Here is a 27,929-nt window from a genome sequence, read left to right as displayed (position 1 = left end):
TCCCAAGGGGGTCGTATTGCTAATCTGATCCTGGCCTGCATTTGCCTGTACATGCTTAACCTGGTGACTGGCTTAACCCATTTTTGGGGACTGACGCAGTTACCTTAGCCATTAAGGTGAACTTGGTTAGCTGTGTTGTGTCAATATCAGTGGTGGGTTGCTACCGGTTCACCCCGCATCGGGTGAAACGGTAGAGGCAGTGGCGGGAGGCTCCGCCCACCTGCCCGGACGTTTCTGCATGCCCACAAGCGAACTGGTAGCAACGGGTTTTGAAACGCAAGTTTTGTTATTTTTGTTTTTTAAAAAATGAAAACCTGGTGGCCAAATGCACGCAGACACCACTACAATCCTATTGGTTCACATTTCAAAAGGCACAAGTTGTTTCTTACAGAAGAGGGATTCAAATGAACATGTTCAAAAAAACGCATTGGAGAAGCACCCCTTTATGCCCAGCTGCAGAATACCTTGCCAACCTACTCATAGCCAGGTGTTATACATATCTGAATCAGGGCTTAATATACATATTTTCAAAAATGGTCCAAAATGAGCTTCGTATAGACTCTTATGACAGATGACCTGCTCCTCTGTACTAAGGTGCGAATTATGACTGTTTGTTTCCATTGTGTACATACACAATGGTGCTACAGGATAAAATCTGGGTCGGTCATCGGGACTAGAGGTTTTGTCTTCCGAACTTTCGGACTCGTGCTGAAGTGCGCTGGCCTCTCTGCTAGAGAGAAGTACCCCAAGGATGGGCTCCAGCACAAGTCCGATTCAGAAGCCGAAACCTCTGGTCCCAGTGACTGACCCAAATTGATCCTGCAACATTATCCCGGGACACGTATATTCGCCTTCACGATGGTGCTACTTTAAACGGCCTCTTTCGACACGTAAAAGGAGCGAGGGTGGATTTTTGTAACTTTGCTGCTTATAGTTCCAAGAATGCATCAAACCCAGTGGTGGGATTCAAATAATTTAAAAACCGGTTCTGTGTCATAATGAACAGCTGGGTAGGCATGGCTTGGTGGTCATGTGACCATGTGGGCGTGGCCAACTCAACATCACTCAGGTCGACTGGTGCTTCGCCTTAGCTGTTACAATGTGATAAGGGTTAACCCGAGAGGCAGTTTCTGTAAGCAGGGCAATAAAGATTAGGCTAGAAACACCACCAGAATGTTTCCTTCCTGCCTTCCTTACAGGATTAGCCCTGCAAAGTGGAAAAAAAACAAAATAAGATTTCTTCCAACAACCGGTTCTCCGAACTGTTTAGAAAGTTAACAACCTGTTCTCCCGAATAGGTGCAAACTGGCTGAATCCCACCACTGATCAAACACCCCCCCCAAAAAAGCCACTTCTTGGAAGTCATTCGATTTCGAGATGGCCGAAGCAGGACATTTAGGTACCATTTGTGGAGGTGAAAAAAAAAAGTCAAAGGACTGCGGAGCACATGCCAGGTTCGTTTTGGAAATGTGACATTTATGCAAATGTTCCCTTTCTGAAAGGGCTTGTTCAACACAACCTCTTTTTTTGGTCTACAGCAGATGGCACTTGACCTCCATACCCTGGGATGATCTCAAAGGAACTTTGTAGGGCGAGATCAGATTACAAACAGCCCTTATTAATTCCAAGGGTAGGAACACACAATTTCTCTCCAAGGTCACACAATCTGTTTTCGAAACTTAACCCATAAGGAACGTGTAGCAAAAAATGGGATGCACAATACATTCAGATTGTTTACATTTCGGGGAAACGCTAAGGGTCGCTCTCTGCCTGGTAAATGCATATTGTACAAGAATTAAGAGTCATCTATATATAATTCAATATAAAAGTACAGGAAGGGAAAAAACACACACCACTTTTTGCTCTTCATCCATTTCCAGTTACAGGGAGAGGGGAAAATCCACTTGTAAAAATTTAAACCGAGGCGCCTTTAAGTCTGCTAGGCATGTTGCTGCTTTAAAAGGACGTTGTACTTTTTTTTCTCTTTAAAATAAATACATTTTTTTTTTAAAAAAAAACAACACCTAAAATTCTTTGCATGCTTGCTTGTTGGGATCGTCCGACGTATCCTTCCCAATTAGTGGAACGTTTTTGTTTTTATTTTTATTTTTTTGCCCTATGGTGGTAGGTTAAACATCAGTGGAGTATCCAAAGCAAAAGTTCTGTACAAGGCAGGTGTTGATTCGACCATTATGGGATTCACGATTTCATAGTACATATTGGAACCACGATGACCAAAATAACTGTGCAGGCCGCTGCTGCAATTAGAGCAGATATTTTACACACTTTCGCTCTTCGGAATTCAGCCTCCTTACGCTTTATTAATGAATCGTATCCTGGGGTGTAGATATCCTCCATCCAATATTCTAAATTGTTGGGATTCAAAGATTCTTGAGTCTGAAATTAAAAACCAAAGAAAAAGGGGAGGAGCATTAAAAGACAGTTTCTCCATCTGTTAGATTTCCTCTCTATAAATCATCCACTGCATACCTCATTAGCTGGCTGAGCAAAATATGCTAACTTCACAATCTGGATAGATCTGATCCCAGCATGCTAGGCTGAAATATAGTTTGTGTGGTCCTCGGTGCTCTCTGAGCTTGGTTGTTTCTTGGTTTTTTTCATTACCCAACTAGGTAACATCATCTTTCATGACAGTTAAAACTACTAATCAGTGGAACAACTTGCCTCCGGAAGTCATGAATGCTCCAACTCTGGAAGTTTTTAAGGACAACCATTTGTCTGAAAGGGTATAGGGTTTCTTGCCTGAGCTAGAATACAAGTATATCGCAGTAAATGCATTGCCAGAACTGAGAATCATGCAGCAAAATCCCTAAATTCTTTTCCCTCCTTTAACAGCCTTCAATCACTGACACCCCACCCCCCAATGACCAACCAGGTTCAAGCAAGATGTTTTCAGAACGGACATTTCAAACATAATACATGTGCAGCTGCATTCTTCTCCCAGTAGGTTGACCTTGAAGCAGCATCTCAGGGAGATACAGCAGTTACTACTTTCGCTTTCCCCCAAGCATTCTCCCCTCCCTAGAGTTCAGGGCAGTGAAGCACACAAGTAAGTGTAAGGTGGCAGTTGACAGGGATGTTTGCTGATGATGTTATCTAGTTGGATAATGAAACATCTGCAGAAAAGCAACCACACTCAGAGAGCACCAAGGACATCATAGTCCGACCCTAAACTACAAATATTCTCTTGCGTTGTTGGTTTTTTTTACTGGTTTTTGTTGGTTTTCTTTTCTTTTGTTATTAAAATGTTATTGTTTTTTTTTCTTTTGTTGTTAATTTATTGCATGTCATCTGGAATTGATTGGCAGTTGAGGTGGCTTATACATGAATTAAATAAACAGCTTTTGTAAAAAGCCAGATTTCCCCATTTCTCTTTGGTCTCCTTGCCACTAAATAAGTGGAAAGATATAACAGTCTCCAAAATTCCTCTTTACTGAAAGAAGTATAAAAACATATTCATTTTCACCCAATGCAATGAGATGTGGAGGGGGGGAGGAGAGAATAGGATTATTTATTTATTTATTCGGTTTTTAAAGCCACCCATTTTCCAAGCAATTCTAGCCAACTAGGGTTAAAAGCAGTGGTGGGATTCAGCCAGTTTGCACTTATTCGGGAGAACCGGTTGTTAACTTTCTAAGCAGTTTGGAGAACCGGTTCTTGGAAGAAATCTTATTTTGTTTTTTCCCCACTTTACAGGGCTAATCCTGTAAGGAAGGCAGGAAGGGAACATTCTGGTGGTGTTTCTAGCCTAATCTTTATTGTCCTGCTTACAGAAATGGTCTCTCTGGTTAACCCTTATTACATTGTAACAGCTAAGGTGAAGCGCCCATTGATGTGAGTGGTGTTGAGTTGGCCACGCTCACATGGTCACATGACCACCGAGCCACGCCTACCCAGCTGGTCATTAGGGCAGAGAACCAGTTGTTAAATTATCTGAATCCCACCACTGGTTAAAAGTATCAAATTGCAAAATAAGGTATCAATAAAATCACAAAGCACCAGAGACAATTAACTCCGAAAGTGCAGATGTAGTTCACGTAGCATCCTGGCTTAGTGCCTGGGAGAAAAATAGAACTTCAAAGCCCCCCTACAAAAGTGAAAATAATTTATTCTGCACGATGTTGTTGTGTTTTGGTAATCAAAGGACTGTGATTTTAAAAACAACAACAACAACAACATCAGAGGGAGTGAAGATCTGTTTATCTTATCGCCCTCTATTTCCAGAGATTCCCAGTATATAATTCCAATAAAATAAAATTCAGTTATAATTAAATCTGATTTACAGTCGTAGGCAGCATGAGTTTATTGCATTTGTTCCCCATTTTAAACATTTGGTGCAATTTTTAACTTTAAATATTAAACGTTGGGTTTGCTTTTCCTTTTAAGATACATCCATAAGAGGCATAACGTTTGCCTGAATTGTTTAATTTTCAACCCGAAACGGACAGAACTCTGGGAAAATCTAAAGGAGCGGATGGGTTACCATGGATCTGAAGGCTATTATTATTAAAGTGATCAATTTTTTTACAATAAGAAAGAGGACACAAATAAATTGAAGAAAAAAAAGAAGTGAGTCTAATGCATGCGTGTGTGCCGTGTCGTGTTTCGGTAAGAAGTAAACAAAGCCACTTGCACGCAGCCCACTCTTTCAAAACAATTCTCCTGTGCGGAGCACATGCGTCTCATAATCGCGTCTCACCGCACTGTACCGTGTGATGTGACGTATTTGTATTTGACATGACGAATCGTCATGTCAAATACAAATACGTCAGATCAGTGGTGGGTTTCAAAAATTTTTATTATCGGTTCTGTGGATGTGGCTTGGTAGGCATGGCATGGCTTGGTGGGCGTGGCTTGGTGGGCATGGCAGGAGAAGGATACTGTAAAATCTCCATTCCCATCCCACTCCAGGGGAAGGATACTGTAAAATCTCCATTCCCTCCCCAATCCAGGGGAAGGTTACCACAAAATCCCCATTTCCTCCTGATCAGCTGGGACTTGGGAGGCAGAGACTAGATGTGGGCGGGGCCAGTCAGAATTTTTACTACCGGTTCTCCGAACTACTCAAAATTTCTACTACCGGTTCTCCAGAACTGGTCAGAACCTGCTGAAACCCACCTCCGCGTCACATCACACGCAACGGATCGGATCGGCATCGATCGAATACGGAGATTTACAGATTAGTCTTCAAATATCGAAAAGGAGGACATGTAGGATAGGACACTTTTTGAGAGAGGACCGAACTTTCAAAAGGAGGACTGTCCTTCCTAAAAGAGGACGATTGGTCACCTTATTATTATACTACTGTGATATTGATAGCAGCACCATGGGCCAGTCCCGAGGGAAGGATGACAGTTAACAGGATGGAAAGGAGAACGATTCTATTTGAAAGCTTTCTGATTTATTCGGAAGAAAAAGAAAAAGAACTCAGGCTGGCTCTGGCAGCACAGAGGTAGGTAGCTCTATCATTGACAGTTCCCTCGACTCTCCTGCCCCCAAATTTTCCAAGGCGGGCAAGATAGGCTCCATTCTGAAGCTGCAATCTCACGCTCCCTTTTGTTGCAAGGTTTCTTTTGCTTTTCATTTGGCAGCGTTGCTAAAAACAGCTGACAAGATGCCCTCGAGTCAAATCAGAGCAACACCTTGTGACTGAACCTTTCCACCACTCAAGTCTGTTGGGGCTCCAAGTGGCTGATTAATTCTGAATCTTGACACCTGAGCAACAGAAGCTGCGGGAAGTAACTTGTCTATAGGGAGATCAAAAAGAAGATAACTGCAGTTTCAACAACCTATATATATATATATAAAGAAATATATATATATATATTTCTTTTTCATAGGCTTTTATGTGCATATTCTTTCTAGCCAGGTTTTACCTACGTAAGCTAAGATGTTCTACAGCCCTAGTTCTGTGAAATCTCATTCACAAGTTTCTGGGCTTTTTGTATCTTGCTGACAAACAGCAACTCTGTGCTCCCAAATTGCAGCACAGAGTTGTTGCTTTTCAGCAAGATACAAAAAGCCCAGAAACTTGTGAATGAGATTTCACAGAACTAGGGCTGTAGAACATCTTATATATATCCCCTCTGGAATTTGGGATGACAGCAAACCGGTACACCTGGCAAGCCACCAAAGCCTTGGTGGCGCAGCAGACTAAAGTGCTGTTAAGTAGCACCAGCTGCCTGCAATTACTGCAAGTTCAAATCTCCCCAGGCTCAAGGTTGACTCAGCCTTCCAACCTTTCGAGGTAGGTAAAATGAGGACCCAGTTTGTGGGGGCAATAAGCTGACTTTGTTTAAAAAAGAACTCCGCTTGGGGGGGGGGCGACAGCCCTACTAAGCAGGAATATACAAAAGTATGAAGGCTATTGCTTAATGCATTGTAAACTGCCCTGAGTCTCCGGAGAAGGGCGGCATATAAACCTGATTCTACCATCACCAGGGCCTATCAAGACTCTGTATCCTGACATCCAAGGGCAGCTCTCAGGGTTATTCATCAAGAGCCCAAATCAAAACATGGGCCAAATTTGGGCTTTAAAAAAAAATGAATAGGGGTGGCACAAATTTATTAAAACAGCAGTAGCTATAGCCCTTAAGACTTATATACTGCTTCATAATGCTCTACAGCCCTCTCTAAATGGTTTACAGAGTCAGCCCATGGCCCCCAAGCAATCTGGGTCCTCATTTTACTGACCTCGGAAGGATGGAAGGCTGAGTCAACCTTGAGCCTGGTGATATTCGAATGGCCAAATTGCAGGCAGCCAGCAGGCAGCAGAAGTAGCCTGCAGTACTGCACTCTAACCACTGGGCCACCACGTCTCCTGAAACCTAAACCTGGATCTCCAATCCCAATGCAACACTTTAACTCCCATGCTACACTGTCTCCCACACTTCATGACCAACATGCTTCCTAATGATTAAATTAACCCTTCATCCGTTTTGCATGATGCATTAAACCCAATAGACTAGATTCATACAAGATGCAAAACTAGAATAGCAATAGCACTTAGACTTATATACCACTTCATAGTGCTTTACAGCCCTCTCTAAGCAGTTTACAGAGTCAGCCTATGGCCCCCCAAGCAATCTGGGTCCTCATTTTACCGACCTCGGAAGGATGGAAGGCTGAGTCAACGTTGAGCCGGTCAAGATCGAACTTCTGGCAGTGGGCAGAGTTAGCTTGCAATATTGCATTTTAACCACTGCACCACCATGGCTCAAAAAAAAAAAAAAAGCCAATAAATAAATAAATATGTGTCCTATTTAATAAGCAAGGTAGAGTTCTTCCATAAGATCAGAGCTGGACGGGGCCATCAAGGCTATGCAGTCAAATTCTGTGCTCAGTGGAGAAGTCCAAATTGAAGTATACATCCCTATCAAAAAAAAGAGGCCCTTGCTCTTCTTTTGAATAAGAAAAAGAAGCTGTCACTTCTGTTTAATATTGGCTCTATGGTTTTATCTGCTCTTATTCTTTCTGGTTGGGAATTGCCTTTTCAGAGCAACCATAACAAGACCATTCTTCTCGGATGATAGAAGTGGCTATAGACGTCTTCTGCGTGACCCTCTTTTGATGCTTGAAGAGTCCCACTCAGTGGTGGGTTGCCCCTGGTTCAGACCGGTTCGCAAGAACCGGTAGTAAAACCGGCGGGAGGCTCCGCCCACTGACCCAGATGTCATCATAAGTGATCTGCGGTGGGAGTGATGTGAACCATAGTAAAGGTAAGTAGAACCCACCCCTGGTCCCACTGTATCACCTCTTCTCAGGGCTAAACAGTTTTTGTTCTTTCTGATTCTCTTCCTCAGGCTTAGCTTCCACTCCAGCAATCATCCTATTTGTCCTCCTCTGAACCTGTTTCTGTTTGTTGACTCCTTGTTAAAACAGGGTGAAGCTCTGAAGTGAGTTCTCATCAACGTAGCAGAGAATAGAACTATTGCTGTGATTGGGATTGACACCCCAATCCACAGGCAGCACATGAAATCACGCCCCCTCTGGTCCATGGAAAAACTGTTCTCCATAGAATCTAATGTAAATGAAGTGGGCTCTGATAGATGACCACTGGATAACTTTCTATTCACTCTATTCTAAAAAGCAATGCATCCGGTTGGAAAAAGTACAAACTCAGCCAAAATCCTTTTGGTTCCTCTAGGAGGCCTCTAAGTTGTCAGAAGAAAGGAACATTCTAATGACATACAGTTTAAAGGTTGGTTAGGTCAAGGGGATCCACATGAGTTAAAAGTTGTCTATCGTCAGAAGATGATTTGAGTCTATGCTTCAGTAATCTACAAAAAGAATTATAACTGTTTTGCAAAGAAACTCAGTAATTAGGAAATGTCAATTAAAAATGACAAATGTATATGACCATATGAATTGCTGAGTTAACAGAATCCTTTGTCTAGAAGGGTATAAAACCATTGTACCTAATTTCTGTCTTTGTTCAACGCTTCATGTACAGAGCCTTGAACCTATTGCGCAATATATAAATTGTCTCTGATTAATCCAAAAGTTGTGTTTGTCTTATTTAATCCACAACAAATCAGTCCCTGGTGCCCCAAAGTTTGGGGGCTGCCGGCCTGTAGGCAGAAGCGGATCCCCAGGAAGAGGAAAGAAATGTCTCACCTGTAGGTCCAAAGAAGCCAGCTTCCCTTTCTCTCCCGAATTCCTTGTGTACTCCTCAACAGTCCACGAAGGCTGGACTCGTTTCACTTCAGCCAGCTCTGTCAGGCGCATGTCTGTGTAAAGAGGGTTGTTCTTCATATGGGATTTGAGTGATGCCGGATAAGGGTGTGGGCTAAAGACTTGCTCTATCAGGAAACCGTCTTTGGGTGGTTTGGAATGGCGATATGGCTGAGGGATTTCGTACTGCCGATCGGCCTGCAACAAGGTGTGAAAGTTGGGTGGGTATCCTTAGAAGGCCCAAAGCGGATTCGGATCAGACAACAATGGAAAACATGCACGCATGCTGGTTCTGAAGGGGTTTAGCATTAAGGGTTTGCTGTGCAAAGGAGATCTTGCATACACTTTTTCACATTTTACAAACGTGCCCATTTATACCCAAAGAGTTTGGAGTAGAGGTTAAGGCAGCGATGGCTAACCTTTTTGCCATCACATGCCAAAAGTGTGGAGAGCGTGGGGGGGGGGTTGCGTGTGTGTCTGCCCACACTTATAAATCAAGGACACCCTGCACCCCCGTGCATGCGCACGCGACTCCCTGCGCTACCCCTGCTTTTGGCACATGATGGCAAAAAGGTTAATGGTGGGCCCAATAATAGTAATAATAGGCCCATTATTTGCCCTCCCCAGACTCCAGAGGCTTTCTTGGAGCCTAGGGAGGGTGAAAACAGCCTTCCCCACCCCCCCACCCCCAGAGGCCCTCTGGAAGCCGGAAACGGGCCATTTCCTGAGTTCCAGCAGTGGGCGTGGAAGGCCCAAAAATAAGCTGGCCGGTGCGCACATGCGCGCTGGAGCTGAGCTAGGGCAACACTCGTGTGCCCACAGATATGGCTCCCGTGCCATAGCTTTGTCATCATGGGGTTAAGGCATCAGGACAAACAGGAGACTGTGAGTTCTAATTCTCCTTTATGCACAAACTCCAGCTGGATGATCTTTGGCCAGTCTTTCTCACCCCAAGGAAGGAGACAATGGCAAATCACTTCCAAAATCTTGCCCAGAAAACTACAATGTTTAGCTGCCAGGAGTCAAGACTGGCAAACATACATAAAAATTACACCCAACCTTTCATTGTTTTAAATGTCTGCTTCATTAAACAGACATAATAATAATAATAAAAGGAGTAGCCTCATTATCTAGAAAAGCGTTCGAGACCTGTTGCTGGGTGGGGTGAGCTCCCGTCACACACTCGGGCTCCTACCAAGCCAACAGTTTGAAAGTGGGCAACCCCCAGTAGATAAATGGGTGCCACTTTGATTGGCACCTTCATCGAGATGTGAAAAGAGCCCCCAGTTGGGCATTGGTGATATCAATGACAAATCCTTTTCGGTGCTTCAGACACAGGAGTATTAGTATTAGGAGCTTATGAGAACATCTCAACTGTAAGGTAAAGGTAAAGGTTCCCCCGCATATGCATCCTAGTTATTCCCAACTCCAGGGGGCGATGCTCATCTCAGTTTCTAAGCTGAGGAGCCAGCATTGTCCAAACACATCTCCATGGTCATGTGGCTGGCATGACTAAATGCCAAAGATGCATGGAGAGCTGTTACCTTCCCACCAAAGTGGTCCCTATTTTTCTACTTGCATTTTTTACATGCTTTCGAACTGCTAGGTTGGCAGAAGCTGGGACAAGTAATGGGAGCTCACTCTGTTATGCGGCACTAGGGATTCGAACTGCTGAACTGCCGACCTTCTGATCGACAAGCTCAGCATCTTAGCCACTGCGTCCCTTATCTCAACTGTACCTCTATGCAAAAACATGAATATATTACTGATTGAAACTGGGGGGGGGGAGAAAAAAGGAATTACCTCTTTGGATTTCCGGTGCCAGTCTTTGTTTTCATTCCCACTTCGGTCTTTCATCTCTTCCTCTGTGATGCCAGCTTGGTTGGTATAGGTGATTGCACGCCAGTCTCTAGGGGAGTTGGAAATGCTTGCAATCTTAGATTCGGTGGCACTATTTTCCTCGGTTAAAGATCGCGAGGATCTCCTGGTGAATAAGCTTTTTTTCAAGGCTTTGACACGAAGGCTTTCGCTGTTACTGCCACTGGCGTCAGAGCAGCACCAGTCTGGGTTATTCTCCAGTTTGCCCCCATGCGACGAATTGTGACATGAGAAAATCCTGGGGGAGGTGCTGTCTTCCGATGGGATCTCACTGGTCAAGGAATTAAGATCAAGCTGGACACTCACATTCTCTGGCTGCTGGATCTTTTGGTCCAATTTGTTTAGCTTCCCCAGGACCTGAGAAATTTCATCCCTGACACCGGAGAGGGATTCCAGTTTCTTTTCAATTTCCCCAATCCTTAGGACTAGTTTGCAGACGCTAGTTTTCAGCTCGTCGTCTGTGCTGCTGATCTCCAACCGAGACATTTTGTCTAAGTTGCTGCCAGCGTTTCCATTGGAAATTTTAGCTAAATGGTGTTCGGGGGAGCTATCACAGTCAGATTTGTGGATCTGAGAAAGTGAGCCAGTGCTGTTATAACAAGAAGATTGGATCACTCCTGTAGACCCGGAGACGCTCAAGTCATCCAGAAATCTGAAAATATCGCTAATGTCATCGCTGACGATTTCAGAGTCATCATCTGATTGCTTCAAGGAGTGCCTCTCGCCATACTTACTTTGGTTCGGGTGGGCCATCTCCTTGAACTTTTTGTGTTCCAGTCCTTGCCGATCTGTCTGTGTCCCAACGCTACTGGTTTTATCAATGCTTTGAAGCTGAACAGCAGTGCAATTAATACTTTTGTCTTTAAATTTTTTGATGGGCTCGTGCTTGTCGACTTCTAAGATGGAGGGGATGTCTTTGGATTTATGCCCATTTGATTTGACCCCATAATTGGGCTGCATCATGGATTGTTGTTCTTTAGAGCTGAGATATTGTTGATGCCTCTCAGAAGCCGAAAAATTGGCTGGCTGGCTCTGGGAACTTTGATATTGCATCTTCTCTTCTGGCTGTTTCCTGTTAAAAAAGGATCTTTCAAAATCGGGGACTTCCTCTGTGTTCAAACTCCAACTCTTGACTGGCCAGGGAGTTGATTTGCTTGGCTTTCCCAACCATCGTTTTGTCTCTTGAGGCCCAAGAATAGTCGTTGGGCCAAAATACGTAGAAGCTTGGAGATCATCTAAGCTTTCATGCTTGGCTCGCTTCTTCTCCGGAACAGGAGAATAAATTGGGTTCAAATACTGGTTACTGTAAGGTATTTCAAAGCTGTGGTTGAAGAATGTCTGTTTGGAGGTTTCTTTTTGGCTTGGGGGTTCCCCAAGCTCATCATCCACTTTGCCTGGTGGCGACATCAAGCTGGGCGAAATGGTGATGAGGTTATGGAAGTCTTCCTTGAAGATGTTGCGCTTCTGCATGCAGGACTGCATCAAAAAGGGCTCGTCACTTGGAATGAATGATTCCTTCATGCTCGAGCTGGGAGGCAGAGATTCCTGGTCTGAGATGGAGTCAGTTTCAATGTTCATGGGGAAGTAAGTGCTCTGCATTTCACAGGGGGGAGAGCTGGCAATGGTGTAGGTGGCCAAAGCTTGCAACCGATCAAGAGAAGCTGTTCGTCCTTTGACATCTTTATCCATCCCCAGCAAAATGTTCATCTCCGAAGTGGGTACGAATGGAGGACAGTCTTTGCAATCCCCTTTTCTGCATTTGGAAGCCCTCTTGCTGGAATAGCCCCTGCTGAATTCTCCGTCTTGCAATTCGCAGTTCACCACACAGTCCACCATATTACACACCTCGTTGTCTGATCGGCAGGAGTCCAGCGACTCTTTTTTTCTTACTTTCTCCCGGGTGGTGGGCAGCTTCTCCTTCGCCAGGCCCCCATTCATCTGTATGAGGTTGAAGATGGTCACAATATCAGCTGCGACCATGATCTTCTTTGACTGCTGGTTGTTGACGTTACATCTCATTTTGTCCTTGAACAAAGTGGCTGGGAAATTGGGATCCAGACAGGCCGTATAGAAAAGCACACTCCTTAGCTTGGCCAGCTGGGACAAGTCAAATCGAGCACATAATGATTTGCAAAGGTCCTGATAGGAAACGGAGTTCTGCTTAGTATCCAGTTCCTCCAAGATGTTCATCAGGAACACGGAAGACTCCTGATGGGCCTCCATGGTCGGTAGGAAGTGCTGTGGTTCGCTTGGAATGTTTTGCTCCAGTTCTACACCGATTTATAAAATAAAACAAAACAAAACACAAAAATGTAGTTATCACAAGCCATTGCATCTCAACAATCTACTAGTGGCAGACAAAGAGAGGGTGTTGCAGGTAGAAAAACCACCTCTTCCAAACTATTCAAAGTTTCTCTTTTAGAACAAAGGGGCTCTGAAGGATGATTAGGCAAACAAATCAGAATAGAATTTAACATGTTCTATGTCTCTTCTGAAGAGTTTAGAGCAGGGGTCAGCAACCTTAAGCACCCAAAGAGCCACAAAGGTCCTAACTGGAAGCCCCTGTTCAATTCTGGAGCCGACCGGAAGTCCAGTTCTCCCACCATAGAGTCTCCTCCTAGCACGGCATCCTTTTTCATCTGCTGACTGGAAGTCGATTCCCCCACTATAGAGTCTCCTCCTAGCACGGCATCCTTTTTCCTCTTCCTGTCCTAACCGAAAGCCCTATTGATTGTGGAGCCGACCAGCAACAGGGAGCCACAGCAGAGGGATGAAAGAGCCACATGCGGCTCCAGAGCCATGGGTTGCTGACCCCTGGTTTAGAGCAATATCTATAGCTCCCTCCCTCTCTCTTTCTCCCTCCCTCCCTCCTTCCCTCCATCTCTATCTGTCTATCTCTCCATCATCCATCCATCCATCCATTCACCCACCCATCCACCCATCTATCCTTCTATCATCTCCCAGAATGTATCCTTGTACACACAGATCACAAGGCTAGCTTTTCACAAGGCTACTACATCATTAAAAAAAAATATTAAACAATTCTTTGAGCATGGCTGCTAGCAAAGCCAGAGCTAGGTGTCTTCTTCACTCAAGCTCATCTTAATGGCAACCCTTTTCAAGGGGTAGAGCTCAACTTAAGGATCTGCCTTCTGACAAATCGGTCTTTTGTTAATAGACACGATCTATTATGGTAGCCATTTTGTGAGAGTGTTTTCCCCCCCTCTCAAATGACTCCTAATCTCTTATTGGGCCAGGCTACAAATTTATGTAAATTCATCATTTCAACCCTCTGAATATGTCCTGTTGATTATGTCCCAGATTCCCCACCAGGAAATAATAAATAAAACAACTTCGCTATCATGAGAGGGCTACAAAAATCCAGACCACTAGATGGTAGACAAGAGACATAGAAAGCCAGCTCTTTGCTGCCACCTAGGAGCCATCTCAATTTAGGCAGCCCGGATATGGTAACCCTACTTTAGCATTAATCCCATTTTACTTTGCAAGATTATATTCACAATTTATTTGCTTGCAGTTACCCTTTGAAAGAGAAAAGAAACAAAAACAAATCTCTAAACCCCCCCCACCCCCTTCCAAAACAGACCAAGCAATATTTGGTCAACCTGCGTAATGTGTTCCAATTACAGAATAAAAGATTAATTGAAACGATTGCAGAATTGCAAAGTATAAAATAAGGACACAGAACGGAGAAGCAGCTCCTATAAGCATTTGTTATTAATTTGATCCAAACTTGTTGGGAGAGTCATGTTTCAAACCTGTTCTCATAAGCCTACCCATTCCCCAATCTCTAAGCCTTGGATTTAGCGAGCCTTCCTTCTTCTATAAAATTGTCTGCTGACATACCGTATATGTGAAAAAGTAACTTTACCATATGTAAACAAAACCACCAGGTTTTTTGCTACTGAATTCGTCAAAGGAGAAGTCCCGGTTTTCCTAGATTCGTAATTTACGTACTTTACTATCAGTATTACTGCTACAATTTCAGCACCTTCTGCTTTCAAACACTTTATCTCCATGCTCTGTGATTCAATGTTATCAATTCAATTCTCTATTTTGGACTAAGGTTTTTTTTTTTTCCCCTGCAGATAGGGGTGCAAGGGAGGGAAGAAGGATAGCTTGCTATCCGTCCTTATTTGACATGATTGAAACTGTATTTGTTGCCATGGCTGGGGTTACAACAGGGCAAAGATTAGTGGTGCAGTTTTCCACACGTTTGCGAAGAAGCCATGCTCATAGCACACACAGACACAAACACACCCCAAAGGTACACAGAATTCAACTGAGCAAGCTAAATGTGAATCCTTTTGTAGGCCATCCCATGCTATGCCCAATCCGTACGTGATCTCCTGCTAGAAACACAGATATACAGGTACACAGGGGAAGAAAAAAAAACAACCCAATATAAGCAGTGAGGAAGATTCTGCCATTCTAACTCTACCACCCTGCCTCACTGTTTACATACCCCCTCCTTACCACTGCATCCGATGTAGATCTTTTCGCTAACTGTACTGAATGCACCGTGGCTGTCACCACACATGTACAGGAGTCATATTAGCCTTTTAAGTACTGTAATAACAAGAAACACCCCCTCTGTCTTTCCGCCATCCTTCCGAAGGCAATGATAACGGCTCATACCTCCTGGCTCAAAACCGTTCCATGAAAACTGATATGGACACTCGAGGAAGCTCATTCCTAGAATCAAGCTGAAAGCCCGTTCTCAGATAAACATGCTTGGCTTTGCTTGTCTGGAGATGGTGGAAGGAGAAAGAGTGTATACACACACATGTACACACATATGTGTGTGTATAATTCAGATTAAAATGTAGATCATACAGAAAACAGATATTTTCTTAGGAGGGGGAGGGGAGTGTTGTACGGTACCCAAACTGGTTTTTCTAAGGACTCCTCCTCTTCTTCCTCCTCTGATCTTACAGGATAAGAGTGGAGAGAAACTGGAGTTTTGGTTCCCACCGGTGTGTTTCACAAAGACACAAATACTTGATTGTTGGGGGGGGGGTGGGGGGGTTTCTTGAATCTCTGCATTTCTGTAAATCCCAGGGCAGGTAGAAGATAGTAAGATAAGTAAGATAAGAGCCTTGATAGTACAGTGGTTTAGTGCACCCTGTTATTAACACAGCTGCCTGCAATTTCTGCTGGTTCGAATCTCTCCAAGGCTCAAGGTTGACTCAGCCTTCCATCCTTTCTAAGGTAGGTGAAATGAGGACCCAGTTTGTGGGGGCAATAAGCTGACTTTGTATAAAACATACAAAAGAATGAAGGCTATTGCTTAACGCATTGTAAGCCGCCCTGAGTCTCCGGAGAAGGGCGGCATATAAATCAAATTTAAAAAAAAAAAAAAAAGATCTTCTGCTGGCAGCCGTCCTAATGTGATTTTTATTCACTCTTCTCAAGCCATTGGGGAAACAGAAGGGAGGAGGGACCCAACATAATTTCCTAGGGGCTTACTCATCAGCTCAAGTCCAGCATTTACTGCAAGCCTGCAATTCTCTGCATTTGGGGGCGGGGGGGGGGGCAGGAAGAATCCTTAGGAAGCGATCTTGGCACAGGCATCATGTCTACTCCAAGCAACAGCACAAATCCAAAGGTTGATTCATGGGGTGTGGGGAAGGAATGGTGGCAGAAGTTGCTTCTTTAGTTTAGAATGTGTGGCTAATAAACTTAATGTAGACCTAACTTTCCAGAAGGAGAAGATTAGGCCAGGTTGACAGGCCTGGCCACACACCAGCTTGCACACACCTAGGGTATCCAACTTTCAAGGAGAACGGACTGCTTTCCACCATCCTAGACCATATTGGCTCACTGTTGAGTTTCAGCCAAGTTTGAAAGACATCCATGGCTGACCATCATAACGCTTCCCCTTGCAAATCACCACTTTCATGAAACACCTTGGGTCATCATTATTATGCAGTCAGAGCATCAGGTAAGTAGGGGTGAAGAAGGGAAAAATATTGGGTGGGAAGAAGGAACCCAAAATTATAAGGGCCAACAAAAAGAGAGAGGAAGAGAGAGAAGCATCCAGATTTATGACTGCAGCACACATGCTTGCAACTATCCATCCAAGATCACTGGCAGAGAGGGGGGGGAACCCCCCCAAACACAGCTTCACAACAGAACGGTTTGTAGGTCCAGATATTTTTTTTAAAAAAAAACATGCCCACCTTGTGGTTAATAAAAATGGAGGACCTTTAGCAGGGAACCAATGCAAAAGAACTCAAGAGCCCTTTGGACTAAGGATGCCCAAGATTGCTTCTCCCTCTGAGGCGCCTGCTGCTATGGATCTGCTTCAAGAGAGGGGTGGGGGCAAAACAAAACTGAGGACTTTGTCCTGAGGAATTGCGAATTTTATTCCGCACAAGTTTTTTTTTTTTAAAGAAATTCTGAACGGGTCTGTGAAATTGTCTCTCCGCTTCTGCCTTTTCCAAATTCTGAGGAGCTACATACACACCACACAAACACACAAACACACACACACACACACACCTCTATCTATTGTCCTAAAAACAAACAAAAAAAACCCCACAAAGAAACAGCAGGCTATATAAGCAGTCCCCCCTCCCCCCTGTGCCATCCATTTATCACTCGTCCCCATGGGGGCTTAGAGAGTACAAGCAGACCCAAACCTCTCTTCATTGCAATCAATTTGTTCTATCCAGTCAATCTCTCTCTCTCTCTCTCTCTCTCTCTCTCTCTCTCTCTCTCTATCTATCTATCTATCTCTCTCTCTCTCTCTCTCTCTCTCTCTCCTCTCCCTGCCCCCCTCTCTCTCTCCTCAAGGAAACAAGGGAAAAAAGGTGGAAGCCAAATTCAGTGCTACTGGGTGGTAAGAAATCCAGGGGAGGGGGCTAAAGGCAAGATAGGACTGATTCCCTCTCCTTCTCCCTCTCTCCCTCCCTCCCCCCCTCTCTCAAACACACACCCCATGATTTACAGCTATGCCTTATGGTCCTCCACTTCCCCTTTTCATTCATATAAAACCAGGCTGATTCCTCCAGCAACTGTCCTGCACCATGCTGTTGCCCAGAGATCTGACTACGCTTTGGAAATCCAAAGAGTGGCTAAGCTGGAGAATAAAACAACAACCCACCACCACCATCAGAATCCACCAGGACAAACCTGGGCTGCTTCCTTCCCACACAGCATCATCTCCCACCCAACCTGGCCAAATTCTCCCAACTACTTAACTTGGGTTTTCCTAGAAGGGAGAGATGATGACTGACTTCTTTCCCCCCTGGCTGGCTTTCTTTTCTCTTTCTTGGCCAAGATTTTCCGGGAGAGGAACATTAGAGGGGCAGTCAGTCCCAACAAGACGGCCTTTGATGGAAAAACCAACGCGGATCCCCCCACCCCGATCCTAAGCCCATCCCCGCCCAGTCCCTCTTACCTCCAACTTTCCTTTGAAAGGGCAGGGAGGAGAAACGAGGAGCGGCTGCAGATCTGGGGGTTGATGGATTGTTGTTGTTGGGGCTTTTGATTTGTTTTGTTTTTTCCCCCGTTTGGGGGGGGTCTTCTTTCGCCTTCCTCTTGCCCCTCACGTCAGGCTCTTCTCCCGCCACTGCTTATCCTGCAGCCGGGACTTTTCCAGCAGGAAGAAAAGAAAGCAGGAGAAAAAGATCTCCCAGTACCGTTTTCCCATGGCGCCAAGATTTGATTTGCAAGAAAAAGAGAGGAGGAAGAAGAAGAGGAAGAAGAAGAAAAAGAAGAAGAAGAAAAAGGAAGGAAGAAGCCACCGGGAAGAAAAAAAAAAAACAACCCGATGCAAACGCGATGCCCAAATCCGCCAACCCAGCACACTGCGGAGGTCGCTGGGGATGCTTTGCGCCGATCCAACCGCTCAGCCCTTCGCCTTCCTTCGGGAGCATCCCTGGAAGGCTACGAAGACGTCAGCGGCTCAGCTCCGGACCCTCCTCGAGGCGAGGCGATGGGTGAGCCGGGGACGCTCCTCTGCCCAGGCTCGGAAAGCAAACATTAGCCAAGCTCACCGGGAGCGCGCGCACGGCGGCGGCGCGCGTTCTCGCTTCCGAAGCCCCGGCCCCTTCCCCTCTCGCTCTCCCCTCCGAAGCGCCTGCTGGTCCATCATTGGCCCAGCTTGGCTTCGGGGAGGAGAGAGAGAGAGAGGACCAAAACCCACCTCGAGCCCCGAGGATGGAGAGCCTGGTTTTATAATAGGTATTTTTGCGATCCTAAAACCCGGCAAAGTGGAGGGACTGCAGAATGGCCGATTCTCCCCTTCTTAAGGATTCTCCCCTTTCTTGGCGCCTCCTTTCTCCAGTTTGCAAGGACGGATTAAAAACAGCCTCGGCTGGTGGTGGTAGGGGATGCGATCCTAAAGCCGCGCAAGTGGCAAGCGCTGGCGGATGAATTTGAAGAACGGATTGAAGTCCAAGCCTTTCGTTGCCTCTTTTTCTCCTCCCCTCCCCTAAGAGTGGGGAGAGTGGGGTTCTTGTTCAATCCTAAACCAGCTGCAGATAGGAAGAATTGGTTTTGACTTGATTTCACGCCTTTCCTTTAATCTTGCCCCCCTCTCCCTCCCTCCCTCCCTCCCTCCCTCTCTCTCTCTCTCTCCCCCTCCCTCCCCCCTCTCTCTCACACACAGACCTCCCTCTTCCCAATCTCCAAGGTGGGAGAATTTGCATTTAACAGCAGCTTCTCTTGTAGGCTTTGGGTAAGGATTGAACTGAGCATATTCTGAAGCTGGAAAAAAAATTGCTCCAAATATATGCTTTTAAGGTAAAGATAAAGGTTCCCCTCGCACATATGTGCTAGTTGTTCCCGACCTTTGGTGCTCCGTTTCAAAGCCGAAAAGCCAGCACTGTCCGAAGACGTCTCCGTGGTCATGTGGCCGGCATGACTCAACACCAAAGGCGCATGGAACACTGTTACCTTCCCACCAAAGGTGATCCCTGTTTTTCTACTTGCATTTTTTTTAACGTGCTTTCGAACTGCTAGGTTGGCAGAAGCTGGGACAAGTAACAGGAGCTCACCCCGTTACGCGGCACTGGGGACTCGAACCCCTGAACTGCTGATCTTTGAGCCACCATGTATATGCTTCTAGCTCTCTCTCCAGAAGTGGGGAAAGGGTAGGAAGCAGGAAGATTAAAAAGTGGTGCTCCACCAGCGTGAAAACCATAATCCATATGGGAAGATGGGACGGGACAGAAGATGAAGGGTCTATACTTGAGCTTGAGCAGAGGGTTGGACTAGAAGACCTCTAAAGTCCCTTCCAGCTCTAGTCTGATTCAACGATTCTGATTCAAAGATGAGGAAGAAAAGCCAGCAGAAAGAACAGACCATGTTTGTTTGTTTTTTTAAAAAAAATACTGTACAGGTAGTCCCTAAATTTCAACCATTCATTTAGTGACCGTTCAAAGTTACAGCAGCACTGAAAAAAAGTGACTTACGACTGATCCTCGTGCTAATGACCACCGCTGTAGGCCCCCATGGTCATGTGATCAAAATTCAGGCACTTGGCAACTGGTACATATTCACAACAGTTGCAGTGGGATCTGGGATCACATGATCCCCATTTGCTTAACAACCGCATGATGCCACGAACGGGTGCAGTGATTCTCTTAACAGCCGTGGCATAAAAGATTGTAAAATTGGGCTGCCTTGCTTAGCAATGGAAATTCTGGTCCCAATTGTGACTGTAACTTGAGGACAGCTTATAAGTTCATGGATAGCAATAGCACTTAGACTTATATGCCGCTTCACAATGCTTTCCAGCCCTCTCTAAGCGGTTTACAGAGTCAGCCTATTGGCGCCCAACAATATGGATTCTCATTTACTGACCTCGGAAGGATGGAAGGCTGAGTCAAACTTGAGCCAGTGAGAATTGAACTGCTGGCAGTAGGCAGAGTTAGCCTGCAATAGCAATAGGACTTAGACTTATATGCCGCTTCACAATGCTTTCCAGCCCTCTTTAAGGAGTTTACAGAGTCAGTCTCTTGCCCCCAACAATCTGGATCCTCATTTTACCCCCCTCAGAAGGATGGAAGGCTGAGTCAACCTTGAGCTGATGAGAATCGAACTGCTGGCAGTAGGCAGAGTTAGCCTACAATGGCAATAGGACTTAGACTTATATGCCACTTCCTAGTGCTTTACAGCCCTCTCTAAGCAGTTTACAGAGTCAGCCTATGGCCCCCAACAATCTCATTTTACCAACCTCGAAAGGATGGAAGGCTGGGTCGACCTTGAGCCCGTCGGAATCGAACTCCAGACTGTGGGCAGAATTAGCTTGCAATAGCGCATTCTAACCACTGCACCACCAGGGCTCTGGGTTCACAGACTAAATTCATACACCTTGCCAAGCCACACTTCCTTGATGAAGCCACAATTGTGTGGGCTCATATAACATGCTTATGATTTCCAATTCAGTGTCTGGGTTCAGGCATCATGTTTAGTCGAAGTCAAACAAAGCACATGCTCAGTTAGCACACACATGAACCCAAGCAGTTCAGTTTGTAAAAGATCTCCCAGGTCATCCTTAGTGTCCTATTCCAGCGTTGATTGCCAAACTAGATAATTCATATTCAGGAAATTGTTGGGAATTCAATAATCAGGTTGGATTATCCACACTGGATGGCAGTTTTATAAAGCTCAACAATTCTGGAAGATTATTCATCACAGAATAAAATAAAATGTAAATGAGTAGGGTGGTGGCCTAGAGGTAGAGCTCTCATCTCACAATCAGGAGGCTGTAAGTTCGATCCTAGGTAGAGGCAGATATTTCTCTCTGGGCACCCTGAGAATATATCTGCTGAAAAAAACTCCACATTGGCAACAGGAAGGTTATCCGGCCAGTAAGCTCCATTCAGTTGCCCAGACTCCACCCCGCAAGGGATTATGCGGTCGTTAAAAGAGGATGAATAAAATAAAAAGTAAAGATATGCTTTCCTTTCTTGCCAGTTCTTTTGGCTTGTTTATGAAACCTTAACTAAGCCTTATATTCCTACAGAAATATGCCGAATCAAACCTGTATATGATAACAGCTGCTAGAACATGTTAAGCTTACTGAAATTACGCATAATTCTTTCTTGAGAAGAATGAAAGACTGCTCTATGAGAGTTTGGATCCATATCAGCAATAAGCTCGCATCAGTCTGATACCACAATATAACTGTCAGGTTTCGATGTCATCTCAAATGAATTGCACTCCAAAACAATTCATCTTTGCTGAAATATTCCATTTATTGAGTACGACAGATCTGGCCCCGACTTCGTCGTAGCTGATACTAACCCTCTGACCCCCAAACCCTTCCCTTTCCGTTCCCCAATTCTCATCTTCTCATTGGCCATCTTCCAAGTCAGTCTCCCCAGCTTCTGACCTCAGCCCACAGGAATGTCTCCCTCCCATCCCATCTCCTAGGGGATATTATCTACAGAGAAAATAAGTAGGTGAAAAGTCAAGCCTCGTCTCCTCCTTTTTATGGCAGCATCAGAATGCTGACAATAACCTGGAAACAAGTTTTGTAGATTATAACCCCGTGCATCGATTGGAACTACATCTAAACTCAGGTTCCCTTTGACACAGACTTTAAATATTAACGTTCTGACAAATGTTTGATTTGTTATCATCAGGATAGACTTTCTCAGATCACACAGAAACTTAATTTATTCTGCCTGGTTTTTTTGTTTTTTGTTTTTTTAATCATACTGGCTGCCTTTGTTAATTACTGAATATTGATTTTCATAATGGATTTAAAGTCAACATTGATGCAAGATCACTTTCATAGGCGGTAGTAATGTGACGTTGCTTTGAAAATTCTCAGTCCGTTTTACGCAGCTTTACAAATTCTTTCTTTCCTAGCTGTGCTTTTTTTTTTTATTAACAGGAAGGGAGAAACAAAACTCTTCCCCTTTAGTCTTTCTATTTTGTCTTGTCTCCTGGGACAACTCTTCAAGATTTGAAGGATTTACAGTGTTTTCTTCTCTGGGCTAAACATCTCCAATTATCTTCAACTTCCCCTGCAGGACTTTCTCTGAGGGTATGCAGAGAACTGTGTTCTGACACCTATTTATTCACTGTGTTTATATCCCATCCAGAGGTGGTAGTCGCTTACCTTGGCTACCAGTTCGCGAATGTGAGTGCGCGTGCTCCTTCCGTGCATGCACAGGGCCTTCTGTGCATGCGCAGAGTGTCAAAAACGTGGACTCTTTGATTGCACTAAACCCAAATCAGATGAACTGCATATAATGCGAGGGTTTAGAGCGCATTAAACCATGAATTTTATTTTGCAATCTTCCACAAGTCTTGGATCCAAGACTTCTGTTTGGCTGACTGGCTCTATGAGCAAAATCTGCTTTCGTTTCACAAAATCCAGTAGGTCTCCCTACACAAAACCCAGAGAAACCCAGAAGTTCTAGCTTCTTCTTGAGATGTTTGCAAGATGCACACACCATCAAAGTACATGGTAGATATTTCCATAATAATGAACAATACGCAGGTAATAATAATACATTAGTAATCAGTTTTAAGGAGAGGATTAGGTATGGTGTCCTTTCACTGTAAATCCTAACTTTTGTGTTGTTCTCTGCACTGTAATTATATTTGACAATTGATTAAAAGGCTTCTGTTTTCAGCGTTGACCCTCCAGTTTTTAATATCGTCCCGCGCAGTAAATGAATGCTAATGTAATCCTCTTTCTATTTATAACAGGGGGCAGCAGTATTCAGTGCAGTATTCAGTATTCACAATGTCACAATGCACTTGTAACAGCCGTGATTTGCTGAGAAATTAATTCATCAAGATTTTAGAGGCGCCATCTTGAGACCAAAGGTGGATCGACTTTTTTTCTCAGTCTTGAGCTTCATATTTGTTCTGCCCCAGCTACGGACCCCAAAGAACGCAACACACACAAAGTCTGTACAAACCTTAGTTTACTAGAATAAAATCAGGGTTTTTTTTTTCCAAACAAAGGCTGTTAATTAACTTTCTTAACAGCCTGCAAGAATCCAAAGAATAAATAAGTAATCTTACTATGGTTAGCAGAAAGCCCAGAAGCAATTTGCAGGAAACTGATAAGAGAACTAAGATCAGGATGTGAAGGAGAGTGAACGAAGTTGTTCCCTGCAAATTTCCTCAGTCGTCGTCCTTCCTTAAATAGGCTAAGGGAGTGGCCGATTAGCTCCCAAGCCTTATTCTCGAGGAGACCTCCTCCTGAGGAGCTACTCCTGCCTTTTGGCAGCTCTGCGCACCCATGCATCGAGAAGAGGCTCCTCCTCTTCATCTTCTCCACTTAAGGGAGCTTCTGGAGGTTCTGAAGGCCCTGGCTGAATCCCTCCCTCTGGCCCCACATCTTCTCCAGCCTCCTCATTATCTGACTCAAATGCCAGCTGCACAGGCTCCTGGCGCAGCACCACATCAGCCTCCTCGCTGTCCGAATTGGCCACCAGCTGCACAGGCCGCGTACGGGCCACAACAGTATTATGGACAGATGAACAAGGCCTTATCTGTACATTATATCACTGTGATTCTCCCTATTTGTTTACATTTTTCAGTGGGTTTTAGAGCAATCGATAGTTCCCTTCTTCCAGTTCCCAACTAGAAGAAAATATAGCACAGAATGCAAAACAAACATTGCTTCAATTTGTGTTCCTCAAAGAAGATCTATCTCTTCCATGATGGACAGACTTTCTGTTCATACGCCAAACAGATACCATGTCCAAATCAGCTGGCAAAAGTGAAATTTCAGATAAGAACAGACTGCCACGGTAGCTCATCATCCACTATATCTGATGGATTACCATGCCCATAATCCCCAATCAGTAGGGCAACAAGTTAGTAGCTGATGCGAAAAGCTGAACTCCTTTCATGGAACACGTTAAACCATTGTGTGTGTTTGTTTTTTTGATTTAATGGGTTGAGCAAATCCAGCCACGTTGGATTGTATTGATTTAGTGTGACTTGTGAACCCCATCTTGTTATCTCTACTATCTGGAGGATTTGAGGATTTGTAGGAGACGGTAACCTGGAAATTATGGCAGTTGGAGTAAACCATTTTGCAGAAAGCTATCTCAGAACGTATGCGTCCAAGGGACTAGCTCCAAATTGGCCAGTGGATTTCCGTGGCTAAGAAAGGAAGGAGTTGAACCTAGTAGTCCAACAAAATGGCCATTTCTTCTTTGTAAGGGCAACTTCAGAATATTCTGATTTCAACATGTATTTACCATCCCTGCCTCACTGTGATGGAATGTCGTGAGGAGGTCGCTTCCTGGGGAGGAGGGGGTGTATATCATATATTTTCTTGGCCTACCGAAGGGGTCGAAAAACTCAATAAATCATGTGCCGGTGGGTATTGCACATTGGCGGTTGTAACGCATATTTTGAGTGACCGGGAGCCACAGCAGAGGGATGAAAGAGCCGCATGCAACTCCAAAGCCGTGGGTTGCTGACCCCTGGGATAAGATTATAGTGTATATTTTTTAGCTGTTATAAAAGAAGAAATATAAGGGGGGGGAATGGTCTCTGGGGGTGGGGGTAATTTATATTATTTGTAATTTTTTTCTTTTTCTTTCTTTTTTGTATTTAGATGTATATTATATGTTCGTATTGTTTGCATTACTTGTATTTAAAATAAATTTAAAAACTTTTTTAAAAAAAGATATTACGCAACTTTTGTTCCAGGGCGAGTTGGCCGTGATGAATTCTCCCACGGTCAGTTGTCCATGCCAACTTGGTTGTGATGAGCTTGCCATTGTGAGTGACCGTGTCGAGTAATCCTAGACCTCTCTATGCCACCTCTTTGCCAAGCAGCGATCAAGATAGGGAAGGATGAGCAGAGCAAACTCAATGAACAATAAAAGGACTAGATAAAGGAGATTGGAATGCAGTTCGCTTATCCTTTAGTCAGCTCCTCTTCTTGTTCCCTGCCCATTTTTTTTTAAGAAAAAAACAACTTCCCCTCTTGCATATCAATATAATTAAGTAATTTATTTGCTTCTTTCCTTGCTCGCTCGCAGTCAGGGTACACAAGTCTTGTGCCTACAAAGTTGCGTCTGCAAGCTGGCGGTGGCAAGCAACAAATGACTGATGACAGGCACAAATTCTTGTTCAGCTAAAGGCTTTTTGGCACCGAGGCTGCCTGGGAGAAATCAATCCATCCTTACCAGATGCGCTGATGAAAAAATATACCAAATTAATGAAAGGTATCAGACAGGATGCCAGAGCCAGCCTGAAACAAATGAGCCTTCTGAGCTTGATTTATGAATAATGCGGGAGCCGATAACATGGGAACGAGGGAAAACAGCTCGGTCGCCTGAGAAGGTTGGGTTGTGCTTGGTGGTTTGCACGTGCTTTTCTTAGGCCAGGTTTTGTGCTTACTTCTTAGTGCAGCCCAGAAGAGGAACAACAGAATAACAAAGTTGGAAGGTCTTCTAGTCCAACCCCAAGATGATCCTTTACCATTCCAGACAAAAGGCTATCCAGTCTCTTCTCCAAAGCCTCCAGTGATGGACCACCTACAACCTCTGGAGGCAAGCAGTTCCACTGGTTAATGGTTCTCACTGCTAGGAAATTTCTCCTTAGGTCTTGGTTGCTTCTCTCCTTGATTAGTTTCCACCCATTGTTTCTTGTCTGTTCTGTCCCCAACCACACACGCACACACCAACAGACGTTCAAGAGTTAAAGACCAAACCAGCCGGCAAAATCCTTTTCCTTATGATAATGGAACTTGGCAACAACCTAGTGGCTGCCTGCCAAGAGTTTATTATTTACGAAGAGGAGAGATAACTTCTCCCCACTTCTGATACATCAAAAGAAACAGCTCAATAATTACAGAGTTAATCAAGTGCAGAGATAATCCAGCAAAGTCTATAGCAAAAAGTCCGGCAATGCAGAATGGTGTGGAAGCTTTCAGCTTTGTTCGTCACAAGGTTTGACTGGCCACCACACTCCCTTTTAAATCCTGTGGGGTGTGGTCCAGTGACTCAGCCTAATCTCGGGCACGCCTTTTCTTCTGTTGCGCGCGCTTATCTCTGCGACGCTGGCGTGGATCCAGCCAAGACTCATTACCCTCATCACTGTCCATCTGTGGCTGCGTGGACGTGCTTGGCCCCGGCCCTATCTCTTGCCCTTCGGCGGACACCGAAGGCATTGCCAGAGAGGAGGGTCCTGGAGAGGGAGGCCTTGCCAACTCCTCTCCTTCACTCTCGGAGTCCTCTCCTGCCGATGACACAGACTCAGATAACGGAGCCACAACATTGTCTTGCCCTCAGGTGCTTTGGAAAATAGGTTGATCCCCTCTTCTTTGGGGCAACCCCTCAAATATTGGAACACTGCTATCATATCACCCCCCAGTCCTTCCTTTCATTAAAGTAGACCTACCCAATGCCTGCATCCATTCTTCATATGTTTTAGCCTCCGGTTCCCTATTATACTACATTGTATTATTTTTATATTATCCTATACTAGCCACGAATATTGAATCTGTGTGCCTGTATCTTATGCAGGGATGGGCTGCTGGAGGTTTGCAGGGGTTCAGGAGAACCTCTAGCTAAGATTCTGTGCAGTTCGGAGAACCCCCAAATCCCACTCCTGGCTGGCCTCACCCCGCCCCTCCCAGGAGTCCCTGCGTGACCTGTTTTGGATTCAGGTAAGTGCAGAGCATACGTAGAGGCTCAGGGAGGGCAAAAAACAGGCCTACCAGAAATTCGGGAAAGCCAGAAAGAGGGCCTCTGGAGCCTGGGGAGGCCGTTTTCATCCTCCCAGTGGCTTGAGGAAAGCCTCCGGAGCCTGGGGAGGGCAAAAAGCCACACTCCACCCTGCTGTGGTGCAGGAGACCGACTAGGCCGCACCCACCATGGCCACGCCCACCCAGTAACCAGGCAGAAACCCCCTTGCTAAAAAGCCCACCCCTGATCTTATGAGATCTGATTTGCTGTTAAGCTTTTCCATTGCTTGAAGGTTCTCGAGACGCTTTTCCAAAGTTAACTGGAAATTCTGCAGTTCCAACACATCTGGAAAAAGCCATTCTAATTCCACTCTAGAGTAAAAAAAATAAAATAAAATAAAAATGAACGAACTTGGTATGAATATGAATTAGTTTTCAACTATGCCCCTGGTACAGATAGAATGCTTTGTCCAGACAGGTTATCTCTGATCCCTGCAGTAAATGTGGGAGAAATATGTTGTGCAGCTTATATTTAAAAGGAACCTCCCCCCCCTCTCCTTCTCCCTCTCTCTCTCTCCCTCTTCCCCCTCTCTTTTTCTCCTCTTAACCAATGCAAGATTGAAGACTTAAGTTATTCAGTAGGCATGCAAATGCACTCTTAAAGAAAAAGATTGTGAAGAGCATATAGATTAGGCCAAATTACAAA

At 44.7% G+C, this 27,929-nt stretch overlaps 1 protein-coding gene across 5 annotated transcripts; it reads right to left on the bottom strand.

Moving 5' to 3' along the window:
- Nucleotides 1-267: 267 nt before the first annotated feature.
- On the bottom strand, nucleotides 268-19,126 carry MINAR1 (membrane integral NOTCH2 associated receptor 1). 5 transcript variants are annotated; one of them, XR_015729804.1, is made up of 5 exons: nucleotides 17,999-19,126; nucleotides 10,498-12,842; nucleotides 8,638-8,892; nucleotides 1,854-2,397; nucleotides 268-1,207 (listed from the first exon to the last, which is right to left on the bottom strand). XR_015729804.1 is itself a non-coding variant. In XM_087878199.1 (5 exons), the coding sequence occupies exons 3-5, from the start codon at nucleotides 12,793-12,795 to the stop codon at nucleotides 2,200-2,202; spliced, it is 2,751 nt and encodes a 916-aa protein (XP_087734325.1). In that variant the 5' UTR covers nucleotides 12,796-12,842; nucleotides 16,776-16,895; nucleotides 17,999-19,126; the 3' UTR covers nucleotides 1,456-2,199. The 5 variants fall into 5 exon arrangements, 4 of the variants coding, with proteins under 4 accessions (XP_087734325.1, XP_060549299.1, XP_060549300.1 ...); XM_087878199.1 differs by lacking the exon at nucleotides 268-1,207 and adding an exon at nucleotides 16,776-16,895 and having other exon boundaries at nucleotides 1,456-2,397; XM_060693316.2 differs by lacking the exon at nucleotides 268-1,207 and having other exon boundaries at nucleotides 1,456-2,397.
- Between the last annotated feature and the right edge of the window lie 8,803 nt (nucleotides 19,127-27,929).

Source organism: Pantherophis guttatus, chromosome 13, assembly GCF_059756535.1.
Source record: "Pantherophis guttatus breed Tessera chromosome 13, ASM5975653v1, whole genome shotgun sequence".
In the NCBI taxonomy this organism is placed as follows: Eukaryota; Metazoa; Chordata; class Lepidosauria; order Squamata; family Colubridae; genus Pantherophis; species Pantherophis guttatus.
Note: the sequence above shows the minus strand (reverse complement) of the source record. Positions and strands in the feature narration are given on the sequence as shown.